Genomic DNA, 18,884 nt, shown 5'->3' with positions numbered 1-18,884 from the left:
AATTTTCTTGGTTCTACAATATGTCGTCTTCGAACCCATCGATCTTCAAGTTTGAAACACTCGTTAAATATTTCACATCACAGAACAAGTTGGAAAAGAGAATTAGCGGTGTAATTATTCGGATACATTGCTGAAATTACTTTTTGCTCCTCAGAGTCGATCTAAACTCCAGCTAAATTAGAAAGTTAAGAACGCTATTTAGATTGTGCTAAATATCGTAATCTAGCTGTGTTTTAACGTATTTAGCTTATTTAGCTCCCATTGAAAATACACAGAGTTTAGAACAGGAACACGGAGAGAGACACAATTCCGCTCCTAACTCGAGAGAGACAGAGAGAGAGAGAGAGAGAGAGAGAGAGAGAGAGAGAGAGAGAGAGAGAGAGAGAGAGAGAGAGAGAGAGAGAGAGAGGGGGGAAGGAAGGAGGGGCACTGGGACAGAACCCAGTCGTGGCAATGGGAATAGTGTTTTCAGTATTAAACCACAGACAACGAAAAGACTGTCTGTGATTAAAAGAACAAGTCGCTGTTACCCTTTGCCATGGATGTAAAATCCCGACCATGCCCTTTGCTGATATGAAGGATACAACGAATACGTGCGTAAATACGCTCAGTGTGTGAAATGATGCCTATGTAGAACCTCAAAATTGATGAAATGTCATGTGTAAGAAATAACCCCTTTGCTGTATGAAAACATACGATTGTACGTGTGGCCTCTACACGAAATGAACCACTATTTTACAACTTTCTTTCCTGTGACAAATAAATATTGCCACAGTAGTAGATGTAAACATGCTTATTTTCATCATCATGAAAGGAACCTGCATTAAACAACGTAACGCAAACAAACAATGAACAAACAAATATCCATAAACCACCAACAGAATACATGTTAGCTATGCTAAACATTATTCTGAAAAACAACACATTCGACTTTAACAACGAATTCTACAAACAGACATGCGGGTGCGCAATGGGTTCCCCGTCGTCACCGAATATTGCTGACATCACATTTCACGAATTAGAACTGAAAATAATACATCAACACACAACAAAAATATCACTATGGTGTAGATTTTCCTAATCTTCATTGGAACTGAACACGAACTCCACGAATTCATTACACTAATTAACATAATGCATTCCACTTTCAAATTTTCATATGAAAGTTCCTCACACGAAATAACATATCTTGACCTAGTCATTTACAAAGGTCAACGATACAACAAGGAAAACATACTAGACACTAGAACACTCACAAAACCAACAGATACATTCCAGTTCCTACATAGAAAATCATGTCATCCAAAATCAACCTTCAAGGGCCTAATCAAAGCGAAACATTAAGGTACATGAGGACATGTAACAATGAAGAAGATTTCAACAACAAAGTCAAAACATTTAATGAAAAGCTATCAATGCGAGAATATCCACAACAAGAAATATCAAACATCAATGCGGAAACAAATTACGCTACACGAAGAACACATTTAAATCACAAACAAACGCACAACAACAACAACACAAATAAATTGATATTTGCTACCAAATATAGTCCACACATCAAAACAAAAGACATCAAACAAGCACTCCTGAAGAACTGGGAAGAAATAGAAAGAGACCAAACACTAAATAATTTATTCACAATGAAACCGATCATCGCTTACAAAAGAAATCCAAACATTGGCGACACACTCATAAATGCACAAGTACAGTACACAATCTTAGAGAAACGACCGAACAAAATGAAACACAACAAACAGACCCAAACATAAGTATTCTAGCCTCCCTGCTAGACGAACAAAACACTGACAATAATTAAACCACGAATAGTGAAACACAAATCTAAGGAGAGCAACCAAAGAAAAGCGACTGAGGAAGAAACCACACACTGGTTTCGAAACGTAGCGTCAAAGGATCACCCTGTCATTCGACAGCCAGATTACGGCTACGTCTCGCCATGGCTTATATCTACACCGATAGCCAAACACACAAAATCAAACACAAACGAAAAAATAGTGTAGGCGATGTGTGCACCGCTTTCCCTTTATTACATAACAACTTTTCATAGCAAACAAAAGTCATAAAATAATCTCAAAAGAGCGACTTTGTCCCATTAAACAGAGAACCACCGACACCGACACTGAGGTGGGTTTGATTTGTAATCACCGAGGGCGGCAGGTACTGACGTGGTTGTTACTGCATAAATACATGTATGTGTCCGCCACCTATAATTTGTAAATTAATTAAAGGTCGTTTGCTGAAAGAAACATTACGGTATCTTAACATTTGCGAAACGAGAATGGTCACCAATAGTCCTCCAAGAAAGTGCTACTTTGCCCTGCCTAATTATTAAAGTGGGGTGAAAGGTACTAACAGGTTCCCAAGACACCGTTTTACCGTTCACGTCATCGATAAAATCGTCGAACACTCCGGTAAGAGTTGTTTGTTAAGTGACCGTGATTAGAGTTGAGGCCAGATGCTGACGTGATGCCATATTATCAGTTAATATCAAACTAAAATGAATATTATCATCTAACTATTAAGTTAGAGTTTAGTAATAGAAAGGGAACATGGGGTGTTCAACACTGCATTTTATTGGATAATAAAGGAATGAAAGCGATAGTCGATGTTAGCGGCTAATATGGAGTATGGAGACGGGACTTGAGGACCACCAAGCCGTTTTGTTGGCTAAAACTGTATCTAAGTTACAGTGGATTGTCCACTCCTCAATGTCTCATGAAAACAAAGTTATTCATCAATAAAAAAGTTTTAATTTAGAGTAAAATTATCCAATCTGATGCCAGTGTCGCACCTTCATTGTTTTGCATTAAATTTTGAAAACTTCTCTTACATCAAACTTTTCAATCGAGCAAAGGAATCGTAGAGTCCACCGTTTTACAAGAGGGGAATGCGTTTGCGGCCACAACTACAAACTGGACTATACAGAAAAGATCCAGAAAAGAAAAAAAGTTCCCGATCCCGATATTGACAAGGACAACACAATTTTAGAACTTGTGTTTTTAATTTCTTGTCGAAGTTTTTGGAGAAAGGGTTGCACTAGTACTAAAATGAACTGTCTGTGTACACGCATATCATGTTCATCGACCTACCTATCCACTAATGTACACCAACCTTGTTTCGGAAAAAATAAAGCTACACACTCGTCTTTGTGTGTATTTTTGTTGCGTCCTTTACTGATAAAGGCGTCCAAAATATAAATTGGATATCAATATAACGCAGCTCACTCTCTATACCGTGAGTTCAAGTTTAATTGGTACTGTTTTGGTACGGTATATCAACAGGTACATGAAAAGCATCCATTATGGATTAAAGTTCAACATTGGAAAGCAATGGATGCATGTCACTGCACACAGTGAAGCATGAATGAAAGCAATACAATTACAGTTTCCTGTATTATAGTTCTGCTGGCTTTACTTTTCCATTGCAAATGTAATTACAATCCTTTCAAATATGTTTAAAATATTAAGTCTTGCCCTGATGGGTTGAAGTTTGTGATTTGAGTTGTGGTTATCTATTTTTAGTTTTCTGCATCGACAGGATACGCTATTCACATTTGCTTGAACTTCTTGTTCGCTTTTTCTCAAACTGGGGGCGGGAAGCCAGCTCCTTATTTGTATTATAGTACTCGAACTCGTAACTAGGAACTGGGAGCAAGTTCCTTACTCGCATTTACTCAAACTGGGAACTTGGAGCTAACTTCACACACTTCCGAAAAGTTCAGATCGATGGCACCCATTATGACCCAGACTTAGAGCGAAATTTCAAATAGTAGAGAGAAATTTTAAAGGGATATACATGTAGTCGTCTACGTACGATGGTCATTGATGAAAAGTTAAAACATGTAGACCTGTCATAATCTACGTCGTATAATTTAAATGTTGCAGCTATGATGATGAGGTGCGTCTAGATTTCTTGCACGAAATACATTGTTTGTAAACAAGAAACTTGCACAGGTTCAGTCCTGACCACTATTTCCCTTTAAACAGTAGAGATAAATTTCCCACAGAAGAGATTTTAAACAGGAGAGAAAATTTCAAAACAGCGCGGAGAACTTTAAACAGCAGAGAGAAATTTCCAACAGCGAGGAGAATTTTAAACAGTCGAGAGAAATTTCCAACAGCGCGGACAGCTTCCAACAGCGCGGAGAATTGTGGCTTTCGTCCACGGTACTGAGGATTGGGTGACTGGAACAGGTGCAAATCACCTATACAAAGCCAGACCCCCAATTCCCATTTTTAAACACACACATACACACATGAAGCAATGAGAAGTAAAGTTCCTTGCTCAGGGGCACAACATCACGGCCATGAACTCACCATCCTCCGATAAGTCAATGGCCATGTCCGGGTCTGGGTACCGAACGCACGATCGATCCTACGATTGTGCACGAGTCCAGCACCTTCCGGCACTGGACCGAGATGCCTCCATATATATTCACGAACGCATTTAATTTTTCGTGTGTCACGATACTAGGGTAGTTTTTACAGAGCGTGCTAACCTAAAACATAAAATCACCTCTTTTCATACAACAAAAGGGTAATATCTGACACTTTGGGGATTCTGCATTGACATAATTCTGCACCCTGAGTGACTTTTGTACATGTGATAAAATTGAAAACGTTGTCATGTCTTTTTTGATATTTTATTCTTCTTTGTAATACTATCAAAATGTGTAATAAATATGGGCTACCATGCTAGTTTCTGAAATCTACGGCCATGAATTTGGCGATAATGGACAAAAATCACTCAATGACACTCTACATACATAGATCCATCCATCCATCCATCCATCCATCATACATACATCATACATACATACATACATACATACATACATACATACATACATTCATACATACATATATACATACATACATCCATCCATCCATCCATCCCCATCCATACAAACAGGCAGGCAGACATATGTGTGCTAACAATGCAGAGCTTGTGCTTTTAATAAGCCATATGTTGTTATTTCAATCCTTGGCAATGAATTGGGTTAATAAATTCAAACATTTGTATGCATATATTTCATGATGGCAGCGATATTTGCCTAACAGGTCCAAACATTTTTTGTTATGTTTACACAATTTCTGTTGTGTGTGTCATTTGAAAAAAATTTTTCTACTCTACAAAGCATGTTACATGTAAAATAACTATTTATTTTGTCAACACAGCACCTATAGGTGTACCGGTAAGATGCATGGTTATTGTCAACATTTGAATTCTAGACGACTAGAAGTCACTGATTGACAATAACAATACGCTTTACACACTTATAAGCTGTTGAATCCTTATTATCACATGGAGTGGTATATAAATCTGCAATTGACATACACAACAAAAATAGAAAGCATCAAAACTGGCAGTTGCTGGAGCATTAAAATCTAAATTGTGTGTTCTTTTACCTGTTCAGCACTTATTACCCAGAACTGTCTCACTTTAGCACTCATTACCCACAATCATCTCACTTCAGCACTCATGACCCTCAACCATCTCACTGCTTCTTTAGTGTTGAAGCCTTATACAATGTACAACAAATAACTTAAATTTGAATTTAAGTCAATTTTATTACAGTGAAACATTTGACCATGGACATGTCAACTTCTTGAATAAGGTAAAAGTAGAATACATGTTTACCATAAAAAAACATATAATAATTTTTGAGATGCAGCAAAGGTGTGCCATTTATATAAATGTAAACATAGTATAGAACAAACTTTATGTACAAATATCTTTCCAAGGAATAATACTGTTGTAACTCTGTTAAACCCTGTTCTTACACATGTCCATGCACATGTAACATAAATCATGCTTACACTCTACACATACAGTTTCATTGGATATGGAATGACACACATTACTTTTTCTCTATTGATTGTATCATAGCCTGCAATGAATTTACTGTGAATTTTTTGCACTGGTATGAAGGATGCAGGACCACACATTTCATAAGCATCCTTGCACCAAACTTCCACTGGTTCACCATAGTAATTTTTGTTGTGGTGTTGTTGAAACCATCGCACCTTTGCAATTATAAACACTTCTGTTTTACCATCAACAGCTAAATACTGTGAAAAGTAGTACTCAACAATGCCTGGTCTAAGTGGACCTCTGATAAAGTCAATCTTGCCACCCAGTGTACACCACTGTGCTAAAATTAGTGAAGATCTCTTGTAACGGGAGTCTTCAGAACCTAATACTCTTCACACACTTTAACTGCTACAGATTTCTTTATGAATCCACTGATGGTATGCAGGAGAGATTCTCCGAGCAAAACACTGTACATATCTTTTAAGTTTCTGACCCATGATGCTTCTAGAAAGTCCATAGAAATAGGGCCCACCATGTCAAACAAATGCATTGTTTGAAGCACCCTTGAAAGATGGAAGTCAGAATTTCCCAATGACATTCTACTTAGCTGCATTATAGAAAAATCATTACTACATATTTGCAATGACTGAAAACTTAAAGGAAAGTATGCATTGAAATCCTGGTAATCAACTGGTCGAGGCATATTGTTCAATAACTGTTCATTCAGAAATTTCCGCATAATCTGTATCTCAATAGATCTATGATTGGCACAATAATCAGAAAGTATTCCATTGTAACGTTCATATGGAAATGTCCAGAAGGAATAAACCGGTCCGTAATCTAAAATACAGTCAACCAGATGGGTGTGGTAGTGCATATTAGGTGTCGTCATTTCTGAGCCATAAATACTCTCAAATTGCCGACAAAACTGTAGTAGGTAAGAGTGGCCTTTTGCAATATACTAATACTAATCACTGGAGAACAAAGAAGATGGCAAGCCATCACAAACAGACGCCACATCTCCATGTCTTTTCTAGGTAGAATGCCTTTGAGTGAAAACACAGAAAAAGAGTGATCCAATGCTTCCATTGATCAGCAGTAAACCCACCGAAACTTGTAGCAATCTTTAATGGCATTCTACCCATTTCAGATGGAACCTTGGTAATATCAATTTTTTGTTGAATGGTTTCTAACTGTGCTTTAGAAATTTTTGGTTTGTCTTTGTTAAGCCAAACATTCTTCATGATGTGTTTCCCAGTTCCAAGAAATAAGTTATGAAGGGGGTCAATAACATGAAATCTAACACAGTCAAAATAAGTCAGTTTCATTAATGATGTGTAACGCATCACCATACTCTGACACTAATGAATCTCTCTTTGCTTTGGACATTTGCTCATCAGTCTCCTGTGCTTGTTTACGATGACGTGCATTGTGTCTGCTGTTTACTGGTTCAAAACCACCAAAGTTAATTTTGTCACCAAATTTTCCAGTTATAAACTCTTTCTCACACTTAGAACACCCCTTTTTAGCCATATGACCAACAAAACCACACAGTTTTCTCGTAGCTGGTACATCTGAAACAACATTAATCAAGGCTGCTCTAAATTCACAAACTACCTTCTTACCAGATTCTATTATAGAACATGATAGTCCTTCATCCCATAACAACTTCATTTCATCAACAAAGGGTTCAAGAAATGCATTAATATTCAATGCAGGCTCCCTTGGACCTGGTAGTAACCCAACAAGAATGACATTTTCTTTTTTGTATCTCTCCGCACGTGGCAAATTCAGAATGACCAAATACAATGCTCCAACGCTATATGGCAGGTGTTTAAATGGACAAAACCAATCTAAATTCAACTGCATTGCATAGTTTTTAGGAGAGCTTAAGAATGGCCTGCCATTTACAGTTTGGAACTCTCTCCAAATTCTGCCATCATAAATATCGGACAAAACACCAGGAGATGGTGTCCTGTTACGCCAAAGTTCACATTTTTCCACGAAATTCCCTCGTTTGATAAGTTCTGACAAAGACTGTGTGACTGATTTGTAGCAATACACTTTAAAAGGGTACAACCGTTTTTTGTTTCCTTTTAGTTCTACTTCTTTAAGTAGAGGTGCCCCACAAGGTTGTCTGTGCTTTTTCTGTTTATGTGCTGGAAACTCTGTAAATTTGCATTTTACTGGTACATTTTGACTTCCTACACGTTTGTGACAATCCTCAAACTTGTAAATTGAACTGCACTTTGGGCAAACAACATATTTGATAAATCTGTCTTCATTGAGCCCCAATACTTTTTTGAGTTTGTATAAACTTGCAGGTAAAAGAACAGAAAAAGCAATGAGGCATGGGAATATTTGCCCTAAAATAAGGAACAGTGTCCTGAAAAATCCCAGTATTAATAGCATACATGTATCTGTTAAATTATGGAAATACCATAGGTAAGACAAAAACAAACAAAACCAATTTAATAGTGTCAACAACCTTGGGTCAGTTGACTCATCTGCAGACACTGAAACAAAGAGATTGGATGAGTTTGATTTTTCATTAAAATCCTCATTAAGTTCCTTTTCATTTACATTGTCCCAGATCTCAAAATTACACTGATCACTCCTGAAACAGCTCTCTTCTTCTTATAAGGTTCATAAAAGTACTCTCTGTCTTCTTCTTCTAAAGTGTCTATGAAATTGTCAATGTTCTCTTGAGGTGTTTGCCCTCCAGCATTATCATCAGTAGTTGATTCATGCAAATCAAAAAAGCTGTTCAGGTCACCCTCATCACAAGTGTTGTCGTATAAAACATCACTGATAGTCTGCAAGTCATCAGTTTCTGATTCAAAGTCATCGAGTTTGGTCCAACTGTTGGAATGTTCATTGTAGTATTGTCTGCGATGCCGCTTGTAGACTTTGGTTACCAGTTCTTCATCACAGTGAGGACAATATTTTCGTTTTGCATCCATTTGATCACTAGTTAATAAAAACAATAAGACAGAAGATTACACACTAATACAAAGTAACACGCAAATGTGTGTGAAAACAATTCTGCTGGCATTATTGGTACAATCGATGTAGCTGTACCTTTGTGGAATTTTTTAGCATATGCATTTTTAGAACTGTTCCTGAAAACATACAGAAAAAATCACAGAGTTTGACTTGTAAGGAATTACATTACCCCTATAAAGTTTTGTTTAGTTTGAATCCATTTTTCACTGATAATATCAACTATTACACATATGCAAACTACACAACAACAAAAAATTTACACCTGTGACGGGCCCTGCATTGGCCCTGACACTACCCTCTGGTACAGGTCTGCATCAGCAAAGATTTCCCATTGCTGTGACAGGGGCTGATGCACATGTACAGGTCTGTGGCAAATGCTGTGAGGACATGGCTGTGTGCACAGTGCTGTGTGCACAGTGTTGTGACAGGGTCTGAAATTTTTGCCTGTCCCAGCACATGTATACACAGGACTGTATACAGTGCTGTGAACACAGACCTGTAACAGGTCCTGAATTTTTTCAGTGTTCACACAATAATGCTTGTATTCACTTCTATTTTCAAAATTGACCCATTTTACTAAACATGTACAACCCTGAAATCTTGCAATTTTAGGACCCTGTATCAGGCCCTGTAAATTCAACACTGGCACACCAGTGTTTATACACCAATGTTTCAGTCCTGTGATCACAGCACTGGATACAGTCAGAAATTACACAAATGAAATTCAGGCCTGCACATGCAGCCCTGAAATCTGACCAATTTTACAGGCCCCGTAAAAGATTTTTTTTTTTCTCAGGACCTGTTACAGTACTGTACTAATCAGCCCCTGTTACAAGCATATTCTGAAATCTGCCTGTAGTTTTCTAGCTGTATATATTTATAAACAAGACACTCAGAATTCTATGATTCAGTGTGTGTGTGTGTGTGTGGTGGGGAGGGGGGCAAAAATGGTTGACTACAACAAGAGAGAAAATATCGAAAACTTGATGTACTTTGGCTTTTGACCACTTTTTGACAAGCAATCTATGAATTCAGATATGAGTGTCTGACTTAAGCAGCCATTCTTTGACCGAGCAACAATATCTCGTACCAAAGAACTCTTAAATCTGTTTTACTACAGGCTCTCTATCACACAGTCTCTGTTTTTATCCTTGTGTACAGCTTCTAACAAAATGTCAAGAATAAAAATCATTGGCCAAAAAATCCTGGCACAGTCATACAATAGCCAATGCATGCTTTTATGGATCAATGTACATGTACCAGTATTGTATGTATTCACAGTAAATGAATTTTCTTGTGTATTATATTTTGTTCTTTGTTATCATCTGTTGTTATGTCTCCTGTTGCACTGTCAAAATAAAAAAAGGTGTGTTTCCTTTAACAGGGGCTTCACAGCTTTTTCATTTTGCGACTCGGCTGAACGAAAGTGCGACACATTATTGATATTGAGAGGATGTTTGCAATGATAAAGATGCAGTTATCATGTTGGACTGTGTTATATTACTGAAATAATGCTTGATTTCAACTTTGTTCCCAATGTCATGTAATCTCGCCCGACTTCCTTTCAATGTGATTGCTATACTGTCATGGTGAAGCCTTCAATATTGATTGGGGAAGCACTGTAAAATCAAAATGCTAAAAAGAGTTTAGGGTTGAGGCGAGGGGGGCTTGTTGAACTTGGGTAGGTCAGGTTACTGAAACACAATTTTTTTTCTTGGTCTAAAAACACATTTTTTTAAAGCTTTGTCAACAAATTTATATACAACAGATTGCAGTTTGAATGGAGTGCAAAAACCAGCAACACCTTTATAATCCTCCTATCTCATTAAACAAACCTAATCCCAGGGATTCAGGAAACAGGTCAACATACTATTAAGTAACATCTTTTGTGTCAAGGATCACCAGAATCCATCCTTGTCAAACTATTTGTTCATTATTTGTTTTATTTCTAAAAGGTGTCTGGCCAGCTGTATGGCTGTTTTTTCGGCATGACATGTTGTATTCCCCCCCCCCCCCCCATTGTGAACCACTGGGGTCACAATGTCTGAGCACTTTACACTTTATCAATGACTATTGTCTCACAGCTTGCTGTGACTGCTTACAGGTGACATTTAGAATTCAATCCAAATTCCAAGTATCATGTTTAGGCAATTTGACCTTTTCAGATTTCAGAAAGGTTTGGATGTTGCAATGTACGTTACTATTTACAAGTCAGAAACTGAAAATTTGTGGATTTAAAAGAAAAAGATAAAACTGCATACAAAAATGATATCTGGTCAAATAACCCTATTTGCCTAATTCTCTAGCAGACTGAGAAAAACAAAAATACCAAAGTAAAACACTATTCTACCATAATAATATGGCTAATTTTGTCATAACCTGAACAAATTAGAATAACAACCCTGTATACCATAAGTTAAAATTTCAATGCAATCAGGAAAGTAACTTTGAAAGTGTACAATAACACTTGTTAAAATGGAAGCTGGAATCAAGGCATTTGAGTGGGACAAGGCTTCCTTAATGTTCCCCCATTGTAGTTGCGTACAGCTGGCATGCATTTAATTTTTAAAAATCAATTTTTAAGTAAAATATTGCAGTACCCCTCACAAAATACACAACACTATACAACACCATCCCTACAAACCATTTTTCTTTTAGAAATCTGACCAAGTGATTCTTTAAATTTTAACTGTTGACCATTTTACATTTTCAGCCAATTTGCATGTTTGAACAAAATCCCATTTACAAGTCCAGTATTAATCTACCCACCAAATGCCATGTTTTTGGAGAAGAAAGATACATTATACATTTAGAAACATACATATACTGTTAGATAATACAAGAACTATTTCTGGTCATGTCTTTGTTTCAAAAGTTTGACAGGTCTGGTTTCAAATCACCAGGTAGATGAGGAGGCTTTTATGTGATGTACACACTTGCCATTTCTACATTGAGTTGACACTGAAGTAACTAAAAGTATCAAGTCTAAATCAAACTACCAACACTCTGTCAGCAACACAATCTAACGCTTATGTGTAGTGACTAATCAAAGTTTTCAATGTTTTGCTTAAAGGCCCATGTGCTGCAACTATTGATGATATCATTTTCATGATTTTATATTTTGATTAAATTAGTTCACAGAAATGTTCCAACTCAAAGATGTTCACTCAAGTACAATTATCCACCAATTTGGACTGCATGCGGAGGTCTTAGCATGCCAATAATAAACGGGTCCCACACCCAAATACGGCCGCCTCCATGCTACTATATCCAAAACAGCAATTGTTACACATTTAAATTTTACAAATACAACACAGTGTAACCAAATGAAAGGATGGGAAAGGGATTCAATCCACATTGACAAAAAATGCTCCATTCTTTACATTACATGACAAGATTTTGAAAATAGTGGGAAATATGAATTGAACAAAAATCTATTCAATTTCTTGCCTACTATGCCAGAAGAAAGTTGATGAGACAAAGTTAATGATTATATCTTTCAGTTTATAGGTACCAATGAATATCTGAGAAAATTTGAAGGTATCTTGAGGTTGCAGCTCATGGCTCTTTAAGGGGAATGGGTCAGGGCACTGCAACTGTGCATTATAATGTGTTATGTTGATTAGCATCAGAAATCACGATAAAACCTAACAGGATCTTGCCCACAGTGGTCATTTGTATCAAAAAGATTAAAAGTTTGGTAGACTTCCTGTCATCTCCTTGAAAGACAATGAATCTTGTCATGGTGACAAGCCAAGAAAAGTGCGAATTGCAAACTGGGAATCATAGATTGACCAAATTTGCATAATAAAAGTCACAGATAAGCATTTATTTGCTAAAACTGTGTGCACAAAAATTGGTATGACTGAGGCATGTTTGGAAAATACACCAAATGAATAAGAAATATACATTTCATAGTCATGAGACATAGATCTCTTAGATCGAGAAAGCATTATTGAAAATTCATCGCAGATCTGTGTCTGCCGACTTCACTGTGAACTTTTAACAATCAGCAACAACAGCAGAAACCCAGGTAAAAAGTTAATAGAACAGGTTTTTACATTGCACTTACCTATTGATTAATTACACAATCTGTTGAAACAGCAAATTACCGGAATGGTGCTGCAGGGGAAAAATTGGAAAAAAAAAATTGTTATAATATTATGTGCAGAAGTCAGAGGAACCGAAATACAATACATTTAACTTTGGGAACCAACCTGTTGCGGTTCCGTACACCACAATTTCATCGATTATGTGTGGAAAGTTGTGCACTACGAACTGCAGCAACTTACCAGTACTTCGATCGGGGAAAAAGTGAGACCGGGTTATCTAGAAACCCTGCACTCCGCCCGATCCCACAGCAAGAGCACAAGCTTAATTTAAACAGAACTTAAAGGATTTCGCTACGGCGAGTTTGAAGCAAATGATATACATGGACCCTCAGCACACGCAAACACCGCTGGGCTATTCGACGTGTGTTCCCGCTAAAGTTTTCACCTCCATTATTAGCCGTTCGAAGCGAGGCGGCTGCGAGTCGCCGTTGGCGAAGTAAAGGACATGCAATATCTCATAACGTTGGTTAGATAGCCGTTCGAGGCGAGCTAGCCGGGGCTGCCGTTGGCGTAGCTACCTCAACGGCGGCCAACGGCCAGCTCGCCCCGAACGGCTATCCAGGCAACACGCAACGTTACGATAATCTGCGGGACAAGGTAAGCCAGCAGGCGACCTGGCTGTCTCGCCTCGGACGGCCTGCAGAGCAACACTACGAGAACCTGTACGAGCCCCGCGTGGTTTAGGGAGAGTAAAATTGAGTGATCAAAACACAATCCAAGTTTGGGTGATCACGTTTTCAAACTCGGCCTATTCGAAGCACTTTCAAACACCGGCAACGGAGGCAACATGTAGCACAAGTAAAGAAATGATGAAAGAAAACTTCGTGCATGCCATCATTCATAACGCCGGTACCGTACAGGCAACAACCGATCTCGATTACTTGCAAATATTTATTTTTTTGCAGTTATGTTTTATAACTTACCTAAAATATCAGGAACTGTTGATTCGGCCTGAAGCTGGTTTACAGATAAATAAGATCACTGATGTTTCTCAGTCGATAACGGTGACGAGAGAAGAAGAACGTGCACGACTGGACTACCGGAAGTCATCACATGCGTTTTCGAAACATCCTCGATCATACATAGTAAAACATGGATTTGATTCGGTGGTAATACTGTGTTCTAATTTCCATGTTTTTGTATATAATCAGCGTATTTTTATTGTAAAAGTTAAAATATTATTCACTGCTTTTGAGCACAACACAAATGGCTATATAAATCGCGTATTACATACTATAGAAATATTAAAATAATTTTCTTGTGTACGAGGATGTACCCACAATTCAACGCGCCAGTTCACTATAAATATGGCTGCCAGGCCGCGGGAGATTCATACGGCGAGTGTATCATCAGAACGTCAACGATGACAGAAGATCAGCTCAGCACCATGGCAACGCCGCAAGTTTCAGTGCCGCTGGCCAGCTCCGAGTCAACATCATCAATGCCAGGTACACGTCGAGCGCTCCTGCAGGAAGACGACCCTGTCACCATCAGCAGGATCGAACTGCAGCGCCTTATACAGAATCAAGAAGAAATGTTAAAAAAGCAACAATTCCTAGAAGAGCGACTGGCGTTTGAATCTCGAGGAAGAAAAAAGCTACGACCAACATTGAAATTGAAGGTAAGGTGTTTTAAAATCTGGTGCGCTCGGCCAGGCTGTCTGATTGTTGTAAAGGTAGAGTGCACTCATGCCTTGGCCAGCGCTGGAGACGAGGGACGTGTTTTATACGTTTGACCACTCAGAGTCAGATCGGGAGTCAGAGACACACGCAGCACCTTTTTTGCAGCTCTGAATGGCAGGGCTGTGTGTTACCGGCGCTATACGGCCTCGGCCGTATAACGCCGGTTACACAGCCCTGCCATGCAGAGCTACATTTTTTGTGTGTTTCATTTGACGATAGCTAAAAGACACACCCCCTGAATTACCACGTTTCCCATTTTCTGACTAATTATTGGTATGTGTTCTTCAGGAAAATACAACAATAGGCGAATAGGCGCCCTTCTCAAATCCTGGTTCTCGCATTAGCGAATGTGTCAACAGCCCATTAACAGTTTGTCATTCTTTTGTTTTCCATTGAATATTTTATCAAGGAAATAATGTAAATATTAGATAAATCTGATAATTGAGTGGGGGCTTTTTAAACACCATTAACACCTTTCTTGATACTCCAGACTATTGTCCTGGTTGTATTATGCAAATTTGACTTTTAAGTTAAAAGTTCAAGTTGAGAATTTTCTGTACAATCAGCTTTTTGTACAATATATTTCTGTCTCACAGAAGTCGTGCAAACAAAGAGTAGAACATCAGCGTGAAAATTAGTAGATTTTCGGACTCTGGTGTTGCAATTGCACATGCAAGCTGCTGCTCCAAGTGGACCTTGCCTGTAAATATCTGGCAAAATCTGGCACAGAAACTGCAGTTATGATTATTCAGCTAACTCAATTAAGACATTTAGCTAACTCTCAAGACAATAACTACCTGGTTTTTGTGAAGTTTAACGTGATGATTTTCTTCTGAATTAACTGATGTATGTCTCGCTTTCAAAATCAGTGATTTGATTGCAAGTGATGATGCTGTATACATCTTCAGACTTAATTCAAATTAGGCCTTAAATTATTGTGTATACTAGATATGCCATTTTCAAAAGCATAGTTTGTTTTTCAACTTTTTGTCTCTGTCAAGGTAAAACAACTATATTTGACATGATGTACAGGATAGTGTCTGGCAACAGCAAGCACGTTGTTTTGGTCAAACCGATAAAAATCCTGGTTACAGTACTCATGTATTTGAAAACTCCTTTTAAACATTTATGAACATGAGGTGTAACATTTCTGTTTTGCAGAATACAGTTCACACAATCTACAATGGACTTGTGGAGAATGGCCAGACATGGGATACAAGTAAACCGTAAGTATTAAATTTGTAGCAAACCTATTTCCAACTCTTTTTACATAATTATTGGAGGCCATTTGCACTTAACCCCTAGGAATAATTTTTTTTGCTTTCAAGAAGTGTCTGTACATTGTAAGTGTGATACAACTAGTGCTGACTGATAGGTTCCCTTCAGAAATGCTCAATACTAAAGAAAAACTCTGTGTGCAGTTTTATATGATATCTAAATTTACAATAATATCTGATCAAAAAATAAAAATAAAATATTTCAGTGTACAGTTTTCAACACTTAACTTAAATCACATGCTTCTTCTAGCTTTGGTCATGCAATCAACGTCGAAATAAATGATGAGATAAAGAAGGCATTGAATAACCAAGTGAGTGCTGATGAAGCAGTTATCCAAGGTGAGTCGTGTTTGGTGCATGTGTATTTTCTTCTTTAATACCTAGTATTAGTCCAGTAAAACTGAAAATTGAGTACACTTCTGGAAATTGATTAGTCTCTCAGTTCTGGTCATTTTAGTTCCAGTTGCCTGATATCCTATTAGTTGTCAGGAAGGGATACAGTTCTACCAGAATGTTCATGCTCTTTTTAAGCTGGTAACAACAGCATTGATTCTGCAACACACACTTACTTGAAGAAAAGATTTTGGTGATTTCACAAATTAGAAAATGTGGTTTTTCCACTTGTTTGATGAAATGTCAAAGCAAGTGAATTGTGTCCTTTGAGTGCCCAAGGTAAGCTGGTAAATTTTGAATTGCTGACAGAAAATACATCTTACACATGAAAAGGTTGTGTTCACTGTGTGAGTATTGGGCTTTCCAACAGAAATACTGAGTAAAGAAGGTCTAGGTACTGTACAGAATAAGATTAACTGGTTTGATGAAATCTACGTTTATTTTATTTTGACAGTTGCCATGAAAACGTACTTTTTGACAAAAAGAAAAGAAAAGAAACGCTTGACAAGTGGGAAGATGGATGCATTTCGTAAGAAGCAAGCCAGACGACAAAGAAAGCAGCAGGTAATGTATTAAGTAATGTTGTTTTGCCATTGGTTTTGGTTTATTTTGAAATAGTATTGATCTTGTTCAGTTCACTGAAATTGCTCACTCTCTGATGCAGACGAACTCCACCCGATACACTCAGATGATGCAAGATTGACTTCTATCATATGAAGTGAAAAAAATCAAACTTTTAGTATGGAAAATAATTGGTTAACTTTAAAGCTTATTTATGTGAGAGTTTAGTACTGTTTTGTGTTTTAAATTGAATTGTTTTATTCTTGCTACAGACTGTATGGCCATGTAGAGGTCATAGGAGTGTAGATTACATGGTGTTAATAAATGTCTAGTAAACTTCCCTTCATTGTAAACAGGCTGACAAAAATGTTAGTATAGTTGTAAATGTTGCCTCAAACTCTACCACTGTCATGAAACAGTAATTAATGTTAGCTAAAAATGTATGACTTGCTGTATTTAGGTGTTGATGCAAGAAGGTAATAGCAACATTCATTCAGAGAGAATAATGTGATTGTTTATTGTCGCGATAAGGAAATAGAGTACCATGGCTGGTTTGCAGTCGATTTTTCTCTTACTATAGTTTTTTTTTTTCCCCAGAAATTGTTGAGGCGCAAGGAAGCCATGGAAAAGTCATCATCGATAGGGCAAACTGAAAGAAGTCTTATGAAGATGGTCATGACATCTTCATATATTTCAAGTGAGGACACTGATTCTTGCGTATCTATGGAGGAGTCATCTGATGATGATTTGTGCATCAGCGATAGAAGGAAGTCAAAACCTTTAAGGCGGCGGCCTCTGATTTGGCGCTCAAAAAGAGTTAATGACATTTTTGATTTATTAGATAGGAGACATGAAAAGAAATTAAAAAAAATGGGAGGAGGTTTTATACACAAACGAAGTGAAGGAGCACCATCACAACGCACTGCCCCTGAAGGTGCGCCATCTTGGGCAATCATTAATGAAACATAAATTTGATAATTAATTTAATTAACTTATTCTTATTGGTATTTTGAAATGAAAAGCAATTTTTCTATTTACAGTGGATTTGTACTTCTTAAATCAATTTTTGGGTCTCTTTTCGACTTTTTGTAATAAATGATTTGTTAATTTTAATACTTCTTTGCTGCGATTTCTGTATGGTCTGGATTGATTATTGTGAAGGTCGGTTATGAAAGTTGTATGTATGCCCCTCGCAAGAGTTTGTACTCACAGCCTTACTTGTGGAGAGGTGACACAAGAGGTCACATTTTGCCATCATTTGTCAATGTCACATTTTGACCATTGTGGTAGCCCTTTTGCCCACCTTGCCACCCCTGGCACTTTTTGGTGAAATTCCTGTATTTGTTGAGAGGTGACAAATCACAACCTTTGACATCATTTGTCAAGGTCACATTTTGACCGTTGTAGTAGCCCTTTTGCCAACCTTTGCCATCCCTGGCTTTTTTTGGTGAAATTCCTGTATTTGTTGAGAGGTGACAAATCACAACCTTTGACATCATTTGTCAAGGTCACATTTTGACTGTTGTAGCAGCCCTATTGCCAACCTTTGCCGCCCCTGGCATTTTTTGGTGAAATTCCTGTATTTGTTGAGAGGTGACAATCACAACCTTTGACATCATTTGTCAAGGTCACATTTTGACCATTGTAGCAGCCCTTTGGCCCACCTTTGCCACCCCTGGCGTTTTTTGGTGAAATTCCTGGATTTGTGGAGAGGTGACAAATCACAACCTTTGACATCATTTGTCAAGGTCACATTTTGACCGTTGTAGTAGCCCTTTTGCCAACCTTTGCCATCCCTGGCTTTTTTTGGTGAAATTCCTGTATTTGTTGAGAGGTGACAAATCACAACCTTTGACATCATTTGTCAAGGTCACATTTTGACTGTTGTAGCAGCCCTATTGCCAACCTTTGCCGCCCCTGGCATTTTTTGGTGAAATTCCTGGATTTGTTGAGAGGTGACAAATCACAACCTTTGACATCATTTGTCAAGGTCACATTTTGACTGTTGTAGCAGCCCT

The 18,884-nt window shown here is 37.8% G+C and overlaps 1 protein-coding gene and 1 long non-coding RNA gene across 2 annotated transcripts; one reads left to right on the top strand and one right to left on the bottom strand.

Annotated features, from left to right (window-relative positions):
* Positions 1-8,229: 8,229 nt before the first annotated feature.
* On the bottom strand, positions 8,230-14,017 carry LOC139123511 (uncharacterized). Its single transcript, XR_011549704.1, has 3 exons — positions 13,877-14,017; positions 12,914-12,963; positions 8,230-8,805 (listed from the first exon to the last, which is right to left on the bottom strand). It is a non-coding gene; the product is annotated as an uncharacterized lncRNA (long non-coding RNA).
* A 191-nt stretch (positions 14,018-14,208) lies between these two features.
* On the top strand, positions 14,209-17,979 carry LOC139123505 (uncharacterized). Its single transcript, XM_070689666.1, has 5 exons — positions 14,209-14,574; positions 15,797-15,861; positions 16,163-16,251; positions 16,760-16,869; positions 17,464-17,979. The coding sequence occupies exons 1-5, from the start codon at positions 14,224-14,226 to the stop codon at positions 17,833-17,835; spliced, it is 987 nt and encodes a 328-aa protein (XP_070545767.1). The 5' UTR covers positions 14,209-14,223; the 3' UTR covers positions 17,836-17,979.
* Positions 17,980-18,884: the final 905 nt, after the last annotated feature.

This window comes from Ptychodera flava, chromosome 2, assembly GCF_041260155.1.
Source record: "Ptychodera flava strain L36383 chromosome 2, AS_Pfla_20210202, whole genome shotgun sequence".
Classification (NCBI taxonomy): Eukaryota; Metazoa; Hemichordata; class Enteropneusta; family Ptychoderidae; genus Ptychodera; species Ptychodera flava.
Note: the sequence above shows the minus strand (reverse complement) of the source record. Positions and strands in the feature narration are given on the sequence as shown.

Excerpts from the sequence above, each read along its gene's own strand:
- LOC139123505 (XM_070689666.1), top strand. The coding sequence starts at position 14,224 with ATGTACCCACAATTCAACGCGCCAGTTCACTATAAATATGGCTGCCAG. Across the intron at positions 16,252-16,759 it reads TGATGAAGCAGTTATCCAAG|TTGCCATGAAAACGTACTTT; the intron begins GTGAGTCGTGTT and ends TTATTTTGACAG. Across the intron at positions 16,870-17,463 it reads GACGACAAAGAAAGCAGCAG|AAATTGTTGAGGCGCAAGGA; the intron begins GTAATGTATTAA and ends TTTTTTCCCCAG.